We start from the raw sequence: 20,471 nt of genomic DNA, 5'->3' as shown, positions 1-20,471 counted from the left end.
AGAAGAATGAAGAAAGGGGGAGGGGTGAGTGGCATATGTGCCAACAACTGACAACACCTAGTAGGGGAATTTAGTGCAATATTACCTTAAAAAGCAGGAGTCTCCACTCAAAACAAGCGACGAGCAAAAGCACCAATGCAGAAAAGTTTTTTTTTTTTTTTTTAACTTTAACAGTGAGCGCGGTTTCCTTGAAGCGGGCGCTGCGCTCAGTGTTAAAGTTAAACAAGGGAAACAAGGACTGGGCGAGAAGGGAGGGGGGAATGCCAGCAGGGAAAGTGATCACTTTTGCGGCCGCTTTGATGTTCTCAGTGGCCGCGCGGCTCACTGAGAACATCAAAGCGGCCGCGAAAGTGATCGCAGGCGGACAAATGGTGCGCGCGCCCGGCGCACATACAGTCTACCCGATCCGCACTTTTGAAAGCCCCTACTTAGTACCTCACTAACGCGATGGCTTAGGCGAGACCTAAAAAGACATCTGGCAGCGCTAGGCCCGCTTTACCAACGTCCTTATTAGTTTCACACAACTATGTCGTGGACTCTTGGAGGCCCAAATAAAGCTCCCTATCCTCTCTTGTATCTTATCCAAGCTGCCCTTGGTAAAAGATAAAGGATTATTGTAAAATTAAAAGGTCATTTTAGGGAGGATCATCATCTTCACCAAATTTGCGCTGCTGTAAATGGTCAAAAAGAGGCAGCCTACCCCAATAACAATACCTCAGTTTCCTTTCTCACCCTCTTCAGGTTGCACTCTGGTACCTCATCCAGCTTGGCTAAAACTGAAATGCCTAAATACTTAACCGCCTTTCCACACCACATCCTGGTATTTGCTGAATTCCACACCATCACCTCGGTGTCCTTATTTATAGAATAGCCAGAAAAGGCCCTGAATACATCAGTTATGGCCTCCATGCGACCGACTGTTCTCTGTGGATCTCTCGTATACAGAATAATATTGTCTTCAAGGTTAATTCTCATCAGGTGAGTCCAGGGTCGAATACCAAGCATTGTTGGATTAGTAGTCTCAAACATGATAATTCAACAAATGCCACTGAAATACATCATAAAATGTTCATAAACCCTGATAGGTTTCGGAAGCCACACGGTGCTGTGATGGGGCCTCATTACAGTGGAGCCTGGCAGAGCACCGGATCGCATTATTTGCGCATCACAGCACTGTGTGGCTTCAGAAACTTATCAGGGTTTATGAACATTTTATGATGTATTTCAGTGGCATTTGTTGAATTATGTTTGAGACTACTAATCCCACAATGCTTGGTATTTGACCCTGGACTCACCTGATGAGAATTAACCTTGAATGTGGGTATTTATTGAGAGTCCCTTGAAATCATCGTGGATTCAAATGCTGCTGGCCCGTGAACAAGGATGTACAAATCTGAAACGCGTTGGGCAACATGAATAAAGGAACTGACACGCTGTCTGTTGGTGCGCTGCAGGATTATTTGTTCTGGTGCGAGTGAGCTTCGCCTTGGGCAACTTGTGGAACTTATATTAACACAGCATGTTCAGCCGTGGAAGCGGACCGCCTCTGGTATTTGAATAGCGATTCTGGGGCCTCATTACAGTGGAGCCTGGCAGAGCCCCGGATCACATTATTTGCGCATCACAGCACCGTGTGGCGTCCGAAACTTATCAGGGTTTATGAACATTTTATGATGTATTTCAGTGGCATTTGTTGAATGATCATGTTTGAGACTACTAATCCCACAATGCTTGGTATTTGACCCTGGACTCACCAGATGAGAATTAACCTTGAATGTGGGTATTTATTGAGAGTCCCTTGAAATCATTGTGGATTCAAATGCTGCTGGCCTGTGAACAAGGATGTACAAATCTGAAACACGTTGGGCAACATGAATAAAGGAACTGACACGTTGTCTGTTGGTGCGCTGCAGGATTATTTGTTCTGGTGCGAGTGAGCTTCGCCTTAGGCAACTTGTGGAACTGTGGAATTTTAATTTGCGATCTGAACATCATCTGCGCCAGCTTGTCACCTATGTACTACATGCACGGCGGCTATTCTAGGTCACCTATTTACTACGAGCACGGCAGCCATTTTAGGTATCATGGTCTCCCTGTCCACGATCGAATCGCCAGCACGTCCCTCTGACCCAGCAAGCATCCTCCGCGCACCCTGGCTCCCCCTCCCTCCTCCTCCTTATGAGCATGACCCTTCTGCATGACCCTGTCCTTGGGAGTCGCACCAACGCCTGACCAACACCTCCTCTCCTCCCATGAATGCCCCTCTGTTGATAAACCTCCCTCCTGCGCTGGATTGTCCACGCAGCATGAATACCACTCCATTGATGGCCCCTCACCCCGTGTCCGACTGTCCACACAGGTCCGAGGCCATTGCCTAAGCCGGGAGATATCATTTACTGCCCTTTATTGTATGAGGTCGCTCTCCTTCAAAGGACCCTCTATTGACCCAGGCCTCCCCACCCCCCTGTGATATGATCAGGCGCACACATCCTAAGACTCGACGGAACACTCAGCTGCGTGATTGCCCCCTCCTCTTATCAGCAGGTTGAGGACCTCTATTGTGAAGGTATATGGGGGTGGGATTGACACTAGGATTACGGGGATGTCTTTTTCTTGCTTCACAAAGATCTGATTGTATTAAAGAAAGGTCACATGCCATAAACCAGTGTATAAGAGGCCAGGCCTCCGAGAGGCTGTTAGAGCACCTCGAGATGATACCTTGTTGTCTGATCTGATGTGTTCTGCTCCGTCGGAATAAAACTTCTGTTTCCTGCCTTCTGGTCTCCGGCGCCTGCCTCATTGCTTGGTAAACTTGAATGGTACAAGGGCGGTTAGCGCCGGGCAAATCTTGAGAAAGGTCCTAGCCCTACCTTTTTCTACAATTGGCGTCCCAAAGCGTGGGGCCCATCAGCGACACGTGGATCCAGTGGGAGAGGTCCCGATGACAGAGTGAACGACTGCAACGATCGGGAAGAGCTCGTGTCCGATAGACCCTCGTCTGACAGCCGATCATCCGACCTTCACTAGTTCTGAACAGACCTCTCTCGAGTGATCTACGGTCCTGACTGGGAACCATCAGGAGTGCCGCGAACAACACGAAGGAGAGAGGACGATCGGGCGCTGGATCCAGAGGACAGGAAACCGTCCATGCGGTCCGGGTAAGGTCGTGTAAACACGACGAATTGAGGAAAATTGTTTTGTTTGGATAATACTAGTATTACGCTTTGTTGAAACCCTCTGGAGATTCACTGTCTGCAAACGGGGAAAAACAAACAGGCTCTCTCTTTGCAAGCAGTGAAGGATAGGTAACGCAGACTTTTGTCCCCATTGTAATCCGTCGTGCCTATCTTCCTCCCCCACTGTTTCCCGAACTGTCGTTCGTGGATTATTGTCTGGAGATTCTTTGTCTGCAAACAGGGAAGAACAAGGTCTCTCTTTGCAGGTAGAGAAAGAGTGGGTAACGATAATTTTTCGTACCCACTTATTCTCCCCACTGGATTGTCTGATTGGCCGATTATTCGGTATTGGTTCTTTTGAGGTATTCACGGCCTCCAAATAACGTAGAATAGAAATATTCTGTCTAGTCTTTGTCCGCCGTGATAAGATAGGTAGTGCAGACTTTTGTCCCCGTTGTAATCCGTCATGCCTGTCTTCTCCCCACTGGTTGGTAGCCTGTTTAGCCCGGACCGCTTATTAGAGATGAACCATCCAGCTCCACTGGAGGGCACCCCTAATAAGGACATGTTCACTAAGTATGGACTAGTCGCTATAGCTTACACTAAACTATGGCATAAATATACGAAAAAGAACCCTGAAAGTCAGTGGCCACTGATAGGTTCCTTTGACGAAAATAAGATAAAAACATTAGAAATAGCGCTCCAGAAGAATAAAACCACGCCCACTATGCTCGACAGTATCGGCATGTGGCGCAAAGAAACGGAACAGCGAAAGAAAAGAGAAGAAGCAAAAATAGGGAAAGAATTACGAAAGGCAGCCCACCTAGCCGCGAAGCAACTAGAAGAAGAAATAAAAGAAAGAAAAGATACTATGCAAAACCAAGAATCAGGGTCGACAGGCCAATGTCCTGTTAGGACCCCCTCTGCGCTCTACCCTGAATTGCCCTCCAAACAACGGGCGAACGATGAGTTACTACTAGGTCCCCCAATCATCTACATGCCCCCTCCATATGCCCCCTGCCGACAAAGCTTTCACGCTCCGAGTGTGAGCGAAAGCGATCTCAGTGCTAGTGCACCAGCCCTTACGGCCTTTGCACCAGCCACATTAACAACCTCATCAGACGACCCCGAGCCTAGCAAACAATCACCAGCCAGACTAAATAGGTTGAGCAAAGATGAGCGGGATGGGATCGACAAAATAGCAAAGACATTAGTAGAACGAAGGGAGAGCGAAGATTATACAATGAGCATATATAATTCACATGCCGACAGCCACAGACGGCATTTCATCTTGCGATTCAGCTACTATACCCTGAACGCGTATGAAGATAGGTATCAGAGCAAGGGACCCGCTAAACTAACAACACTGTATAGGAAAATTGATGTTGGAGATGGGACGGAACATGAGGCGACGGAGCTCTTCATGCAAATGCTTGAGGTCTTCCGCCACCTCGCGGAACAGAAACCAGAAGCCAAGGTTACGGTCCCTGAAACAACCTCGGCAGAAGTAGCCAATACTATGATGCCTATCAGAGAAGCGGCTCCTTACTGGATCCCGCCACGGGGCCAGGGAACGAGCGATGATATTAATAACGAAAATGCAAAGGGAAGGGTTGTGTACAATTGGGTTTACCAACCATGGGACCGACAAGATATCCTAACCTTTAAGCAAACCCTGCCCGACTTAAGAAAGAACCCGACAGCATTTTATACCGAATTAGGCACAGCCTTGGGTTCGACAATAATGACTTTAGCAGATATTGACTTGTTCTTTGGGCTATGTCTGCCGGCTGACGTGTGGAAGCAAATCCGGAAGGCTGACCACACGGATCTGTTTGGACATACCTGGGACCAACTCGGTAAACTAGATAGACAGCGAGAACCGGGGAGTAAACCAGTGAAGGACATACTGGAACTCCCAGATAAAATAGTTCAGAAATTAAAAACACTGGTCCCGGAAAGAAAAGTAGACTGGTCGATAGTCACGGCCTGTCGACAGAAACCCCAGGAAGATGTGTCAGAATACTTCTCCCGATTTGAGACAGTGTTCTCCGACTACAGTGGCCAAGAATGACCACCGCAACCGGACAGCACCTGTTTGTGCAAAATTATGTAAAGGGACTAACACAAGAAGTCTCCCAAAAACTGCAGACGAGTGAGAGTAGTTGGGGGGCCTCCAAACCCGCAGCTATCCTTCAGATGGCTCAGTATTACGAGCACCAAAAGAATGAGAATGATAGGGCGTCCGAGAAAAAGAAGAAAGATTTAAAGGAAAGGGTAATGATAGCCCAGATACAGGGTATAGCACTAGGACGGGAACATCAAAGGGGGAACTACCAATCAAACACCCCCAGAGATCTACCTCCTAAAGATCACACCCCAACATCCCACACTGGACGGAGAGACATTAGCAATGACCAATGCGCCTTCTGCAAAGGGTTCGGCCATTGGAAAACCCAGTGTCCGGTTCTGCTAGAGATGAATAGAAATAGGGATTCCAGGGATGTGGCAGGTGGTCCGAGGAATAGAGTACAGGGACGAGGGAACTCCAACGACACCAACAATGACAGATCAGGAAGACTGAACACATTTGACCGTCCCCGACAGAACCAATATCAGCTATCCGAAGGTGAAAATGCCCCCGATTTTGCATAGGACTGCCAGGGGCAAGGGAGGGATCCAGTCGAGCTCTGTGTTGACCAGCAAGGTCCTTATGTCACCGCTAAGGTCTTGGGTACAGAGTCTCTATTCTTGGTAGACACTGGGGCGACACGTAGTGTGTTATCAAAACGACTGATTCCAAGGGCACCCTTGTCTGGCTCACACATAACGTCGATAGGTTTCGATGGGACGCCCTCCACTAACCCCCTGTCCGTACCTATTACCTTTGACCTAGAAAACAACACTGCTGACGCGACATTCCTACTCTCCTCCAACTCCCCTGACGCCATTATGGGCATTGACTTACTGAAGCATTTTCGAGCTACCATTAGGTGTTCCCCGGATGGAATACGAGTCATCCTGTACGACAACCCAGACATGCCCAGGTCCCCTCCCCCGCGACACATGTGCTCCATAACTGACGCTGACCTGTCCCTGCTTAACACCCTGCCTCCGTACCTGTGGGCCAAAAATGACTCTGATGTGGGGCGAATGATGATTGATCCTATCCACATAACTGTACGACAGGACGCTATGCTCCCGAAACTCCCGCAATATCGGATATCCCCAGAGGGTGAGAAGGCACTGGTAGCGATCATTCAGTCTCTGGTAGATGCAGGAGTGGTTGAAGAGGTGGTTAGCAACGTCTGCAACAGCCCAATCCTACCTATTGTTAAGAAGCAAGGTGAAGGGGATGAGAAAGCGTACCGCTTCATCATCGATTTACGAGAGATTAACAAAGTGGTTGTACCCCAATATCCCGTAGTCTCTGATATCACCACCATTTTGACCCTCATCCCGTCCACCGCCACCACCTTCACTGTTATCGACCTTAAGAACGCGTTTTTCTCTATTCCCATCCATCCAGACAGCCGTTACCTCTTCGGCTTCACTTTAAAATCCCGCTCGTACCGATTTTGTAGAGCTCCCCAGGGGTACACTGAAAGTCCCAGCATTTACAGCCAGGCCCTCAAAAGACAGCTGGATGCCTTCCAGCTACCAGAGGGAGTGGTGTTGATCCAATATGTCGACGATATCCTTTTGGCGGCCGACACCACCCCGCTTGCAACGACAGCCACTGTCCAACTCCTACACTTCCTTGCAGAAAATGGCCATAAAGTCTCCAAAAAGAAGTTGCAGTTCTGTCAGCCACAGGTGACTTACCTAGGCCATCTTCTGTCCAAAGAAGGGAGGAAACTTACCCCTGACCGAATCCAAACCATCCTAGACACCCCCATCCCAAAAACACAAAAACAGGTCCGCTCTTTGGTTGGCCTAACCTCTTTTTGCAGACAGTGGTTGCCTAATTATAGCCTCATTGTGAAACCATTACTTGCCCTGCTGACCAAAGATGTCCCCTCCCCGCTTCCTTGGACCACTGAGTGTCAAGCCTCCTTTAAGGAATTGCGGGATGCACTCTGCTCAGCACCCGTCCTCGGAACGCCGGATTACTCCAAACCCTTCTCCCTCTTCACCCACGAAAGGGAGGGATGCGCATTGTCTGTCCTGACTCAATCGATTGGCCCTAAGCAGCGCCCTTGTGCCTACTTCTCCGCCACTCTTGATCCTGTAGCCAGAGCTTTACCTGCCTGCCTTCGAGCAGTAGCTGCCGCTGCTGTCTCTATCCGTCAGAGCGAGGGAATCGTACTTTCCAACTCCCTCACTGTATTAGTGCCCCATGCAGTTGACACCCTTTTGAACCAGACCAAGACCCAACACCTGACTAGCGCACGACTGACAGGGTACGAGTTGACTCTGCTTGCACCCCACATCACACTAAAGAGATGCACGACTTTGAATCCTGCCACATTGTCACCCCTGCCCGAAAACGACCCCGACGTTCCTCCCATACACGACTGTGTGACCCTCACAGACGAACAGACTAGGAGTAGGGTTGACCTCCGAGACACTGCTTTTCCTGACCCCGATGGAGAGCTATGGGTAGACGGCTCATGCATCAAACTCCCAGATGGCACCACCTCAGCTGCCTATGCAGTAACGACAGCCCAAACAGTAGTTGAGACAGCCTGCATCACACAACGATCTGCCCAGGCAGCAGAGCTGATAGCCCTCACCCGAGCATGCATCATAGCCGCAGGGACCACCACGAACGTATATACGGACAGCCAGTATGCCTTCGGAGTGGTCCACCATTTTGGGCTCCTGTGGAGGGAGAGGGGATTCCTGACGTCCCACGGTACCCCAATCCTCCACGGAGATTTAGTCTCCGCTCTGATTGGGGCAGTTCTCCTCCCCAAACGATTAGCGGTGATCAAATGTCAGGCACACAAAAGGGTGACAGACTTAGTCGGACAAGGGAATGCATTAGCCGACATCACTGCACGAACCACAGCTGAAAATAGGACGGTGACACGCATATATGTGACCAGGTCACAAGCAGAAAAATGGAGTGACACAAGGGAAATGATCAGAGACATACAGTCGGCCAGCACCCCTCACGAACTGACTAAGTGGGCCAGGGTGGGTTTGAAGGACGAAGAGGGTTGCTGGCGAACAAAGGATGCAAACAAATGGTTGCTGCCCGACTCATACCTGATCCCCATACTGACAATGGCACATTCCCCCGCACACATAGGATCTGCACCCATGATCGAACTCATTTCCAAAGTCTGGCACAATGACAAAATCCCTGACTCAGCCAGACGCCTAGTTCAGCAGTGCCTCATCTGCCTGCAACACAACCCCGGGAAAGGAACTGTAGTGCCCCGGGGAGGGTTTGGGACCCCCAATCACCCCTTCGAGGTCCTTCAGATGGATTACATCCAACTAGAGAGATGCCAAAACCTGAAGTATGTACTAGTCATTGTATGTGCCTTCAGTAAATGGGTAGAGGCCTATCCAACCCGTGACAACACTGCCATGACTACTGCCAAAGTACTACTGAAAGAATTCTTCCCTCGCTATGGCCTTTGCCGAATTTTATGGAGCGACAATGGCCCCCACTTCATAGCTGAGGTTATCCAATTAATCCTAAAGGGGTTGGGGGTGAAGCAGCGGTTTCATGCGGTCTTCCACCCCCAATCCGCCGGTCTAGTGGAACGCCATAATGCCACACTGAAGCTGAAACTGGCAAAAATAGTGGCCACCACTGGACTTAACTGGCCGGATGCCCTCCCACTGGCCTTGTTATCGATGCGCTCCACTCCCACCAAGCACCATCTGACCCCCTACGAGGTCGTGTTTGGGCGACCGATGAATCTCTGGACTGCTCCCAAACCGACCTCCATTCATGACGTCCCGGACGTCCTACTGTCTGATTATTTGTGCAAGTTAACTAAAACGTTGTCTGTCATTCATCAACAGGTGCAGCAGGCCATCCCCGATGCTTCCAGGGGCCCCGGCCACGACATCCAACCGGGAGATTTCGTATTGATACGAAATTTCCAGCGAACCAAGAGTCTGGAACCTCGGTGGACGGGCCCCTGGCAAGTGCTGATCACCACCCGAACGGCACTCCGAGTGGAGGGGAAGAAGCACTGGCTGCACGCGCATCATTGCCGAAAGGTCTCTGCAAACCTGGCCACGACAGAAAACGTCAGCACCCAAGAAGAGCTCCTGAGCAAAGACCGACCGATATTGGACTGTTATCCCGATACTGAGGCACTCGAACTTGCAAAATTCTCTGATCCCACAGTGCCATCCAGAGAAGGGTATTTCCTGCGTCGAAAGGAGGGAGTTTCGGCTAAGTAGGCCACGGACTAAGTTAAATCTCAGAACGGTGACCTAAACACAATCAAGGGTTGCCGGGAGAGAAGCTAAACGAAGTCTGTGGTTCTGCCCGCTACCGAACCCCCTTGAAGGTGATGGAAGCGCCAGATAAGAAGATGATGGAAGCAACAGGAAATACCCAGTATAGAAATCCAAAGACTGACAACTTGCACAAATCAAAGACAATCGCACTCCTCATTGTCTTCCTCTTCTGCCTCCTCCTCATGACCTCCTTCTGGATTCTGGAGGAAAGCACACCGGCTCATGAGGCATTGCTACCTACTGCACAGCCGACCCCCCTGAAAGAGCATCACCTAATCTCTCTGTCGCCTCAGCTCCGAGAAAGGCGCAGGGAATTCTGGAACAATTCCTTCGTGCAACTGTTGCACCAACACAACCTTGCTGCGAATGCTACGAACTGTTGGATCTGCGGGTTGCTCCCGCATGCCACTGGACACTCTATTCCCTTCATCCCTTCGCCCTTCTCAGTTCACGGCTCTTGCCTCGCCTGGCTGATCCTCATGCAAGAGAGCCACAAGGACAACGCCACCTCCAGCCGGACAGTGTCACACTTCTACTCTGGGTTCTGGCTGAACAAAACAGGAAAGACTCCTACTGCCCTGTGTCCTGCGCTCGCCGGCGCCACCTTCCTCAAAGACATTCCAGCCAAGGAACGAGTCGAAGTACAGGTGCTCCACAATCCAGCCAGAACCACCTTCTCTCATCTGCAAAAACAAACTACCGCCACTCTGACTGTGGCCCTGTCTGTTATCAATGTCACCGGCCTTGTGTGCCTAGAAGGCCAGGGAACGCAACTGGTGGGTCACAGCGCCTGCCGAATCACCAGAACATTGGACTCAGCTGACCCCCCTTCCTTTGTTGCTTCTCCGAACATGTACTTTGTGTGTGGCACCAAAGCTTACACCTGGCTCCCGAGAGGTTGGAAGGGCGCATGTTACATTGCCTTCGTTCTTCCACCCACATATGTAGCCCCTGCCAACCATCACCGACAGAGGCGTGCAGATGACGTTGGACAAGCCGACTCCACCGGAGCACAGTTCCTAGATGCAGCAAAGGGACTTGTTCCTCTGTGGGGCCCAATGGCAAACAGCCGTGCTATCCGGCACCTGACCCAGGCAGTAGAAACAACGATCAACATCACTGCCGGTATCCTCGCCAACAACACTGCGGAACTTCAGGCGGTCCGCCTTGTGACCCTTCAAAATAGACTTGTCCTAGACGTGGTCCTAGCCGACCGAGGAGGAGCATGCCGCATCATCGGATCCAGCTGCTGCACATACGTGCCTGACAACTCGCCTTCAGTCTACAAAGCCATTGAACACCTCCACAGACTTTCCTCAGAGGTTCACCAAGAACAAGAAGGATGGTCGCTTGGGAACTGGTTTTGGGACACTTTGAAGAATTGGGGTTGGAGGTTGTTTTCCTTCGTGCTGATACCTGTTGTGATCTTATGTGGGTGTTGTTTAGGTATCCAATGTCTGCCACCTTTGTGCGGCCTTGTTTCTAACTGTATGTGCCCAAAGACTTTGGACTTCCGAAATGAGCACATGAGTCCCCTCTATGAAGTAGAAATACGTGGCCTTATGGGGATAAATCCAAACTGACAAGTTGGCGAGATATGTTAAAAGGGAGGACTGTGGAATTTTAATTTGCGATCTGAACATCATCTGCGCCAGCTTGTCACCTATGTACTACATGCACGGCGGCTATTCTAGGTCACCTATTTACTACGAGCACGGCAGCCATTTTAGGTATCATGGTCTCCCTGTCCACGATCGAATCGCCAGCACGTCCCTCTGACCCAGCAAGCATCCTCCGCGCACCCTGGCTCCCCCTCCCTCCTCCTCCTTATGAGCATGACCCTTCTGCATGACCCTGTCCTTGGGAGTCGCGCCAACGCCTGACCAATACCTCCTCTCCTCCCATGAATGCCCCTCTGTTGATAAACCTCCCTCCTGCGCTGGATTGTCCACGCAGCATGAATACCACTCCATTGATGGCCCCTCACCCCGTGTCCGACTGTCCACACAGGTCCGAGGCCATTGCCTAAGCCGGGAGATATCATTTACTGCCCTTTATTGTATGAGGTCGCTCTCCTTCAAAGGACCCTCTATTGACCCAGGCCTCCCCACCCCCCTGTGATATGATCAGGCGCACACATCCTAAGACTCGACGGAACACTCAGCTGCGTGATGGCCCCCTCCTCTTATCAGCAGGTTGAGGACCTCTATTGTGAAGGTATATGGGGGTGGGATTGACACTAGGATTACGGGGATGTCTTTTTCTTGCTTCACAAAGATCTGATTGTATTAAAGAAAGGTCACATGCCATAAACCAGTGTATAAGAGGCCAGGCCTCCGAGAGGCTGTTAGAGCACCTCGAGATGATACCTTGTTGTCTGATCTGATGTGTTCTGCTCCGTCGGAATAAAACTTCTGTTTCCTGCCTTCTGGTCTCCGGCGCCTGCCTCATTGCTTGGTAAACTTGAATGGTACAAGGGCGGTTAGCGCCGGGCAAATCTTGAGAAAGGTCCTAGCCCTACCTTTTTCTACAGAACTATATATATATATATGTGATATGTGATAACCAGTGCAATTTCAATGTGGGAGATGTTGATAGCCTCCTAGCCATTGCCCAATTAGATATGTCAGAAGACACAGTGACTGATTCCAATACACCGGCAGACACTCTCTCTAGGGCAGGTTTTCAAGTTGGAGCAGCTGCCAATACCAACTTCAAAACACGATCTACGTTTATGCCCACTCTCCCCCATGATAATATTGACACCTTCCACGACTGTGTTGTGAAAGATTTAGTCAAATTAAGATCCAAACATGGGGCAGGTAATAGAGACAAACAACATTTACCCAACAATTTGACCCTGAAGCAGCGTACTGTTCTTAAATCGTTACAAGAAGATTCTTCCATTGTCATACGTCCAGCTGACAAGGGGGGCAATATTGTGGTGTTAAATAGAAGCGACTATATCGCTGAAGCCATGCGTCAACTCGGGGATGACAAATTCTATGTGCAAATTACGAGATCTGCATATGGAAAAAGCATCACTGAGATTTGGGACAAACTTGGGATGTGGAAAGATCAAGGGTTACTCACGTGGGAGGAGTACTGCTACCTGAAAAAAGATCATCCCATTCTCCCCATTTTGTATTTATTACCGAAGCTTCATAAGCACAAGACCCAGCCACCTGGCCGCCCCATAGTCTCTTCTATAGGCAGTGTCTGCGAACATATTTCAAAGTACGTGGATCACTTTCTCAGAGACTATGTGGTTACACTACCTAGCTACCTTAGGGACACCAAAGACTTTCTCAGTAAAATTGATACTCTGAAGTGGGAGACAGACTGGACATTTATGGTGCTTGATGTACACTCACTCTACACCATAATTGAACACCAACAAGGGCTTGAGGCATGCAAATTCTACCTACGCAATAGATCTATCAAGTTTTTTGATCATAATGTCATGGTTATGAACATGATTGACTTTTGCCTTAAAAATAATATTTTTTCATTTGATGGCGCCCTCTACAGGCAGACCAATGGTACTGCCATGGGTTCTTGCTTTGCTCCCAGTTTCGCTAATCTTTTTATGGGACACTGGGAGCAGGAGATCCATGGCAGTGCCACCCTGAAAGAAGACTTCTGTAGAGTAGTGGTATGGCTCCGCTATATAGACGATTTATTTATTGTCTATAGGGGGAGTAAAGTACAAGCTGAGACCTTTCTGACTAAACTCAATGCCAATAGATATAACATCAAGTTATCAGGAACCATCAGTAACACCATGGTGGAATATTTGGATGTGAGACTTGAGATTAAAAATAACGAAATTTGTACCTCATTGTTTCGCAAAGATACAGCAGGCAACAGCGTATTGCATGCCCTCAGCAGTCATCCTGAGGTGCTCAAATGGAGCATACTTTATGGAGAACTGTTGAGGGCTAAAAGAAACTGCAATTCAGTGGAAGCATTTGAGAGAGAACGGGATATCATAACAGAGAGGTTTAAAGAAAGGGGTTACCCCAACTGGGTCATCAAGCAAGCTACCACCAGAGCAGACAAGGTAGACAGGAAGGAAACATTAGAAAAGGCTGAACCTGTGTATGAAGAAACTGACGAAACGACGAGGTTGATACTCACCTTCAATTCTCAGTCGGCTACCGTCAAAAAAGTCATAGCCAAACATTGGGATATTCTGAGACACGACAACATCATAGGGAATGTTGTCAATGAACGACCTAGCATAACGTACAAACGCAATCTTAATATCAGGGATCTGGTATCTAGGAATGACGTTACACAATACAAGGACTCTACGGAACATGGACTGCAGGGTTTTTATCCCTGCAGTCACTGTAAAGCCTGTAGCAATAGTGTATACAAAAATGAACTTGTTTACAATGGAGTCAGAAGAAAAATAACCCAATTTCTTACTTGTAGCACCAGCTATGTTGTGTACGCTATTGAATGTCCATGTCACCTGTGATATATAGGGAGTACTAAGTGCAGTGCTAAAAAAATAATATTGGAGCATCGGAGGGCCATAACCAACCAGGACCCTAAATACCCGGTGGCACGACACTTCAGGGAGAAACATTACTCGGATGCCAACTTGTTGAGCTACATGCTCATTGAACAGGTTCAGGTCAAACCCAGAGGAGGAGATAGATTGTTATCCCTGAGACAACATGAGTCAAAACATATTATTAACTTCCAAAGTAAGTACCCGGGTGGCCTCAACTGGGATGAGGAGTTAGAAATACATCTTAGGGTAGACTCGTAGGGATACATTCGAGTTCGAGACTAGGATTGTACTCTTCCACCCGCGTCCCTTACAGAATTTTTGCCCAACATGCAGGACTGTGATTGTTGTTTTTAAACTACTTGCTTCTTTCCAACATGTTTAATTGTGTGCTGGAAAACTTTAAATGCATTATTTTAATCGTATTTTCTATCTTTTGTGTATTTGATCTACAGGTGTACAGGCAGGGCTTCCCAGTATGAATGGATTCCTGAATTGGGCACCACTGTCACTGGCACTTGTTCCTGTTTTCACTTTTTCCTTTTGGCACTTTTTCACGGTCAGTTATTGTTTTCGCACCTGTTCTGCACTTTTGTTACTGTCGCCAGTAGGACTTTGCTGAGCTGAATTATGAGCACTAGACTGATACTGGCTTTAATGCTTGGACACACTACTCATATGGACACTTGTCATTAAGAACTTCTGCTCTGATTTCCCCCTTGATTTAGTATGAAGGAATTTTGCAGGGAAGTACTACCTATGCAGGCAACTGTTTTGATGCATGACGCACCTGAGCACTTTACACGAGCAGGTATTAGCCTGGTGGGAGGGAGTTTAGATGAATTGTTCATTGATCTTTTCATCCCGCTTTGACTGACGTAACTTCCAGAGTACCTAGATCAAATGTGCCCTTTCTAGGTTATTGAATCATGTGTCTCTAATCATGCGTAAATGTACTTATTTACTGTGTTTGGCATAACCTACATAACACCATTCCAATAGGACCGACGTCGTTTGTACTTCTGTACGTAGTCCTTAATTTTGTTTGAAAGATGAATGGACACTTGTCAATACCAGCATCACCGCTCTATTAGTATGTGGGTTAGCACAGCGAACAGGGGTTCACACTATTAATACCCAGTATGTGTTGGACTATGTGGTATGATAAATTATTGCTGCATATGTGTATTTCGTAACCAACATGAGATACAAGATGTTCAATGCCAGCAATATTGTATGCTTCCATGCTGAACTTGACCACTCTAAAATGGCCGACGTGATATGTTTATCTGTGTATAGTCCTAATTTGGGTTAGCACAGCGGACAGGGGTTTCACACTATTAATACCCAGTATGTGTGGGATTATGTGGTATGATGAATTATTGCCGCATATGTGCATTTCTTAACCAATACGAGTTATAAGATGATTAATGCCAGCAATTTTGTATGCTTCCATGCTAAAGTAAACTACTCCAAAATGTTCGACGCGAAATGTTTATTTGTGCATAGTCCTACTTTTGTTTTGACGTATCTTGATTGTAAATGGCACACTTTTTTCACATTCTTTGTCACACGTGATCAAGGCAAGTCGCCGAAACGCGTTGTGTGAATAAACCAAGGTTCTATCTCACCTTTGGACTGTGTTTTGATTCCTGAGAGCGTACGATATTGGAACTTCTTTGTATGATATATATATATATATGTATATATATATATATATATACACACAGCGGTGATAATAGACAACCCTGGTGTGTCTCTCTCAAGATGTTAACTTTCCTGGTCAAGCCCACATTAACCAGGATCTGAGCTCACTGTGCTGTATATCGGGCATTAACAGCGTTGATGAACCCAGAGGTGAGCCCGAAAACCTTCAGCACCTCCCACAAAAGGGCCCAGCGCACCCTATCAAAAACACCTTAGCACCATCGATGGTAACAATGGCTTAGTGATATAAATTTAAAGCTGCCAGATCTATTGCAGAAATCATTTATGTATCAAATCATGCAAAGCAGACCTGGCACAAAACTCTTCTGATCCGGGTGCGCTACTTTGTGGACAACCAAGGAAAGCCTATATGCTAAAATGCCAGCAAACATCCTAGAATCAAAATTTAATAAAGAGACTGCTAGGGTTGGTGGGTTATAGGTAGTTTGACTTTTGGGCAATCTAGATTTACATGTGGGAGCTACTATGGCCCAAATTGAGACTGTTTTTCCCCAACACAATCTAGAGGAAAATCTGTTGGTTGCTCCTCCCCCACAGTGATGGGAGGCGATTTCAATGTATTTTTGGAGGAAGTGCTGGATAGCTCATCACATAGAAGGGTAGTAGGGCACATCAAAGCAAGGACGTGTTTTAATAATTTGATATTAGACTTGAATTTGTGTGATGTGTGGCGAAAAAAGGCTGAGGTCAAGAGAGGGTATACCTTTTATAGCAGTAAACACCAGAGTTCTAGCAGGATTGAATATTTTTTTAATTGAGAAGTTACTGATCACCTATGTTAAAGAGGTTAGGCATATCCTGGTCCACTGTTCCGATTAAGCTGATGTTCTGTTAGAGATCAGGTTCTCTAATGCGAAGATTAGCTCCAAGTGGACTATGGATAGGGTGTTGTTGTCAGACTTGGACCTAACACGCATTAAAAGAGAAGAGTAGGTTTTATTTCAGTGTCAACTTGGGTTCGGCTCCTATGAGAATAGTTTGGGATTCATACAAGGCAGTGTCCGTGGGTTCTTGTGCAAGCAAGGATTTATTAGGTCAAGGAAACTATGAGAGGAGGATAGGGGGTCTTGAAGAAGAGTTAAAGGCAATGGAAAGGGAACTTCTTGTTGTGCCTCGTGAGTTGGTACAGAAGCAGCTAAAGAGAGGTTGGCAGAAAAATGGGCAACGTACGTTCAGGTCATTGAGCGCAGAGTTAGAGCAAGGTGGTTGTTAGCAAGCTTGCACAATTTGAATATGGGGAAAACTGTGGTAAATTGCTAGCTTGGAAGGCGCGAGTGGTTAGGAAATCAATTCACAAATTAATAAATCCCAGAATAGAAAGGCAGCAGACCCTGAAGCTCTTCCTGGGGAATTTTATAAAGTAGGGAAATAATTAACAGTCCCAATATGGAAAGAACTGTTTAACTTATTATTAGCGGGGGCTCTGAGAAGCCCCTCTACCTTGGAATGATGCCCTAAAAGCTCTACTCTTAAAACCACTCAAAGACCCCCAAAAGAGCAGACTCATATGATGGGTTCAGTTGGTTAAATGGTCACAAAATGGTTTTGATTATCTAATAAAGCGCTGATCAAGCACATTCGCCGACTACAGCTGATGGTCAGGAGGAACTTGTGTCACCACATTCAATCTAGGCTATGAATCAACTCTGTCAGTTCAAAAGAGAACTGTAAATATGCACAGAAAGTAGCTAACAATCTCGCACGTTTATTGCTAAAATTCTCAACGTCTGAAGAAATAAGAGCGAAATACCAGAGTCCTTTATTATAAAAGTATAGTGTAAAATTGTTTTCAGAAGCAACTGTTTTTATAATGAAGAGCACGAATAAAATTCTAGAAAAGATACTCGGACTAATTTTAAAATCCGTGCTGTATTAATATAATTAGTGAGTTTAAGGTCAGATGTGTTGATTAAATTTGGTTAATAGACTTTGTTTTTTTAATAAATGTTACTCTCCAACCCCTCCGCCACCCCCCACTTCGAATGCGAAACCTCCGACGGAAGAGACCGCTTTGATATCAGGTATCCTGCTATGCTTAGGAAAGGCCACACCAATTAGCAGAGGCAGGCTAGCTGAGATTCATATTCCTTTAATGCAGCAGCCTCGTCCAAATTTAAAACAATCATCAGCGTCAACGTCATTCGTGACCTACAAATATATTATTATAAAAAAGAGAAAGTAAACAAGTTCGGAATGAGGATTTGGATCGGAGGCTGCGGCAGCATGGCACGTTGGTGGTTCGTGGTCTACAGCTTGTCATGTTGGTGCATGTAGGGGTGTGGTCCTCCACGCCACAGTACAGGTTGTTTCGAGCGTGTTGTAGCTTGTGGGAATTTCCAGTTTCCACACCGTCCTCCAACAGGTGCCTTGTTCTAACCCCGTGCTTCTTCTCTACAAGTCCACCTCAGACAGGCGTTCCTTCCAGCAGTGGCTGCAGTGGATTTTTGCCAGGGTCCGTACTGGCATCTTTGCCCTCAGCCTTCAGCCACGTCATCTTCTGCTGGTGCTGTCGCACCGCATCAGCAACGCGGGCATCAATCATGGCCTCTGTCAGGACGCCATCTTCGGAGGCGTAAGCAGCAGCCTGTGGATGGGGCAGAGAAAGATTTCAGTTGTCTTCTAAAAACAGGAAGCATAGTTCACAATCACAAGTCTCTCATTCTGAACTGCTGCGTACGACTTTTACACCATTGCATCATGTTGATATATTGAGGGCAGTATCACAACTCACCAAACCCTCAAAATCACGTATATTTTTGTCTCTAACCCAAGCAGCTGGAATGAAATAAGACTCTTTTTCTTTAATATAAACATCCCATTGAAGTCGGGACAGTATATAATGATGCCCCGCTTACACAATCCCACTTTAGCCAAAAGCTGTATTCAATCATATACACCAGTGGTTCCTAACATGTGGTTAGCGGACCCCCATGCGACTGTTCGGAAAATTAAATATTAGCAGATTTAACAAAGTGCATATACTTAAATAAGAAGGAATTAGACATTGGAATCTATACATTTAGTTTAGTTTCTTGAGTCATAAGAGCATTGGCAGTACACCAAACAGAATCCAATATGGACGAATGGTGTCCTCAACTGAAGCAGCATTGGTATGCACCTAAAAAAAGAGTGAAACAACAACACTGGGTGTGGGCTTCCCACAGTAAGGCCAAGCCTCATTAGCACTACAAAACAACACAAGAGCCAGTACTGAGACCTCTATTTGACTTCAGTTTCCTACGCGCAAAGAATTAAACTAAGTGCAGGGTAGTGACACAGTTCACAGATTAAATCACTTTTATTTATAAGAAAGTTTTTTTAAAAGAATTAGTTGGTTTAAAGTTTACCAAAAATTCAACACAATTTAGAAAACAAACAATACAGGGTACAATATTCATAAAAATGACATTTTCATAAAACAAACAATGATGAAAAAACATTTAGTAGAAGAGTATACAATCATACAAAGTTGATCAACACTTACATTCATAAGTCACTCTCTCATACACATCATACATACTCAGGACAATATATACAGTTTGGAATGTCACAAAATAATTTTTTCAAAGGAAGGGGGGCACCATAGAGAAAAACTTTGGGAAAAAAATCGACCTATTTTTAGAAATTCACAAAGACACTATTTGAATTTAACAATCGTATGGTGTAATAGAATGGTCTACGCATTTCGAACCCCTAACAAATTCGTGGGGTTCTCATCAGGACCTCATAGCTTGGATGAGAGCACAAACTGTGAATGAAAAACCGGACATTGGCCAAATGTTTGCCAAGAAGGGTGTGCACAAGTTATTTGGGGGATGTGTTTAATCGAGTTCCAATATGGAGCTAATGTCGGTTGCAACGCTGTCAGAATTTCCGCGAGTGAATCGCGAGCCTTCGGTTCAGGCGGCGTCTAATCCTCTGTATTGAGCTCAGCGAGACACGATCCGTGTGCTCCAAAAATTTTTCTTATAAATAATAGTGATTTAACCTAAAAAAAGAGCATGCATTAGGAGCAAAAAAAGAGAACATGATATGCTAGAGTCTAGCATACTGTCTAATCTTTTAGGGACAATGCTAAATTATTAGAATTGAAAACCATCCCATTAAAATTTCGAGCTCCACATTTTTTGTTCGTGAAATAAGCAGCAGCGGCTCTTCAGCTATTGCGAAGGAGTGTTGCCAAACTGCCCGCAGAGACAAACGAAAAACAAAATGATCTAACTGCAGATCATTTTATTTTTCGTTCTGCGGTTGAGTCTTGGGGGTGGGGCCACAACACTGCAGCTGGGGAAGGAGGAGTGGTGGGCCCTGCTGTCAGGGCTCATGATGGTTTGGCCGGCCATCTCAGGACGGACCAAACAGTCATGCGCACTAACATCTTTCCAACACAGCTGTGTTCCTGTGTGGAGAGATCAGCAAGCACAGGCTCACAAGGTCCCACTGGAGCACAAAACCAGTAAACTCCACCCAATCTCTAAACTGCTCTCATGGTGAAAGAAGCGTCTGGATTGGCCGCAGGGGAAGCTCGGAGAGTTAGCCTGTGCTCAGAGGAGGAGAAGATGGCGAGCAGAACACCAGCAGGTACGTTTTTTAAAATCATCTCAATCCCTCCT

At 46.8% G+C, this 20,471-nt stretch overlaps 1 protein-coding gene across 1 annotated transcript in view; it reads right to left on the bottom strand.

The window, feature by feature from the left end:
• Window positions 1–17,931: 17,931 nt before the first annotated feature.
• Window positions 17,932–20,471, bottom strand: part of LOC147710752 (ATPase family AAA domain-containing protein 3-A) — a 554,267-nt gene continuing 551,727 nt past the window's right edge. The window contains exon 16 of the mRNA XM_086921474.1: window positions 17,932–18,442. Coding sequence (XP_086777600.1) covers window positions 18,263–18,442 — 180 coding nt within the window. The 3' untranslated portion in view covers window positions 17,932–18,262. The remainder of the gene's footprint in view (window positions 18,443–20,471) is intronic.

Source organism: Lissotriton vulgaris, chromosome 5 (assembly GCF_964263255.1).
Source record: "Lissotriton vulgaris chromosome 5, aLisVul1.2, whole genome shotgun sequence".
Classification (NCBI taxonomy): Eukaryota; Metazoa; Chordata; class Amphibia; order Caudata; family Salamandridae; genus Lissotriton; species Lissotriton vulgaris.
The sequence above is the reverse complement of the archived record's forward strand: the minus strand, read 5'-3'. Positions and strand labels throughout refer to the sequence as shown.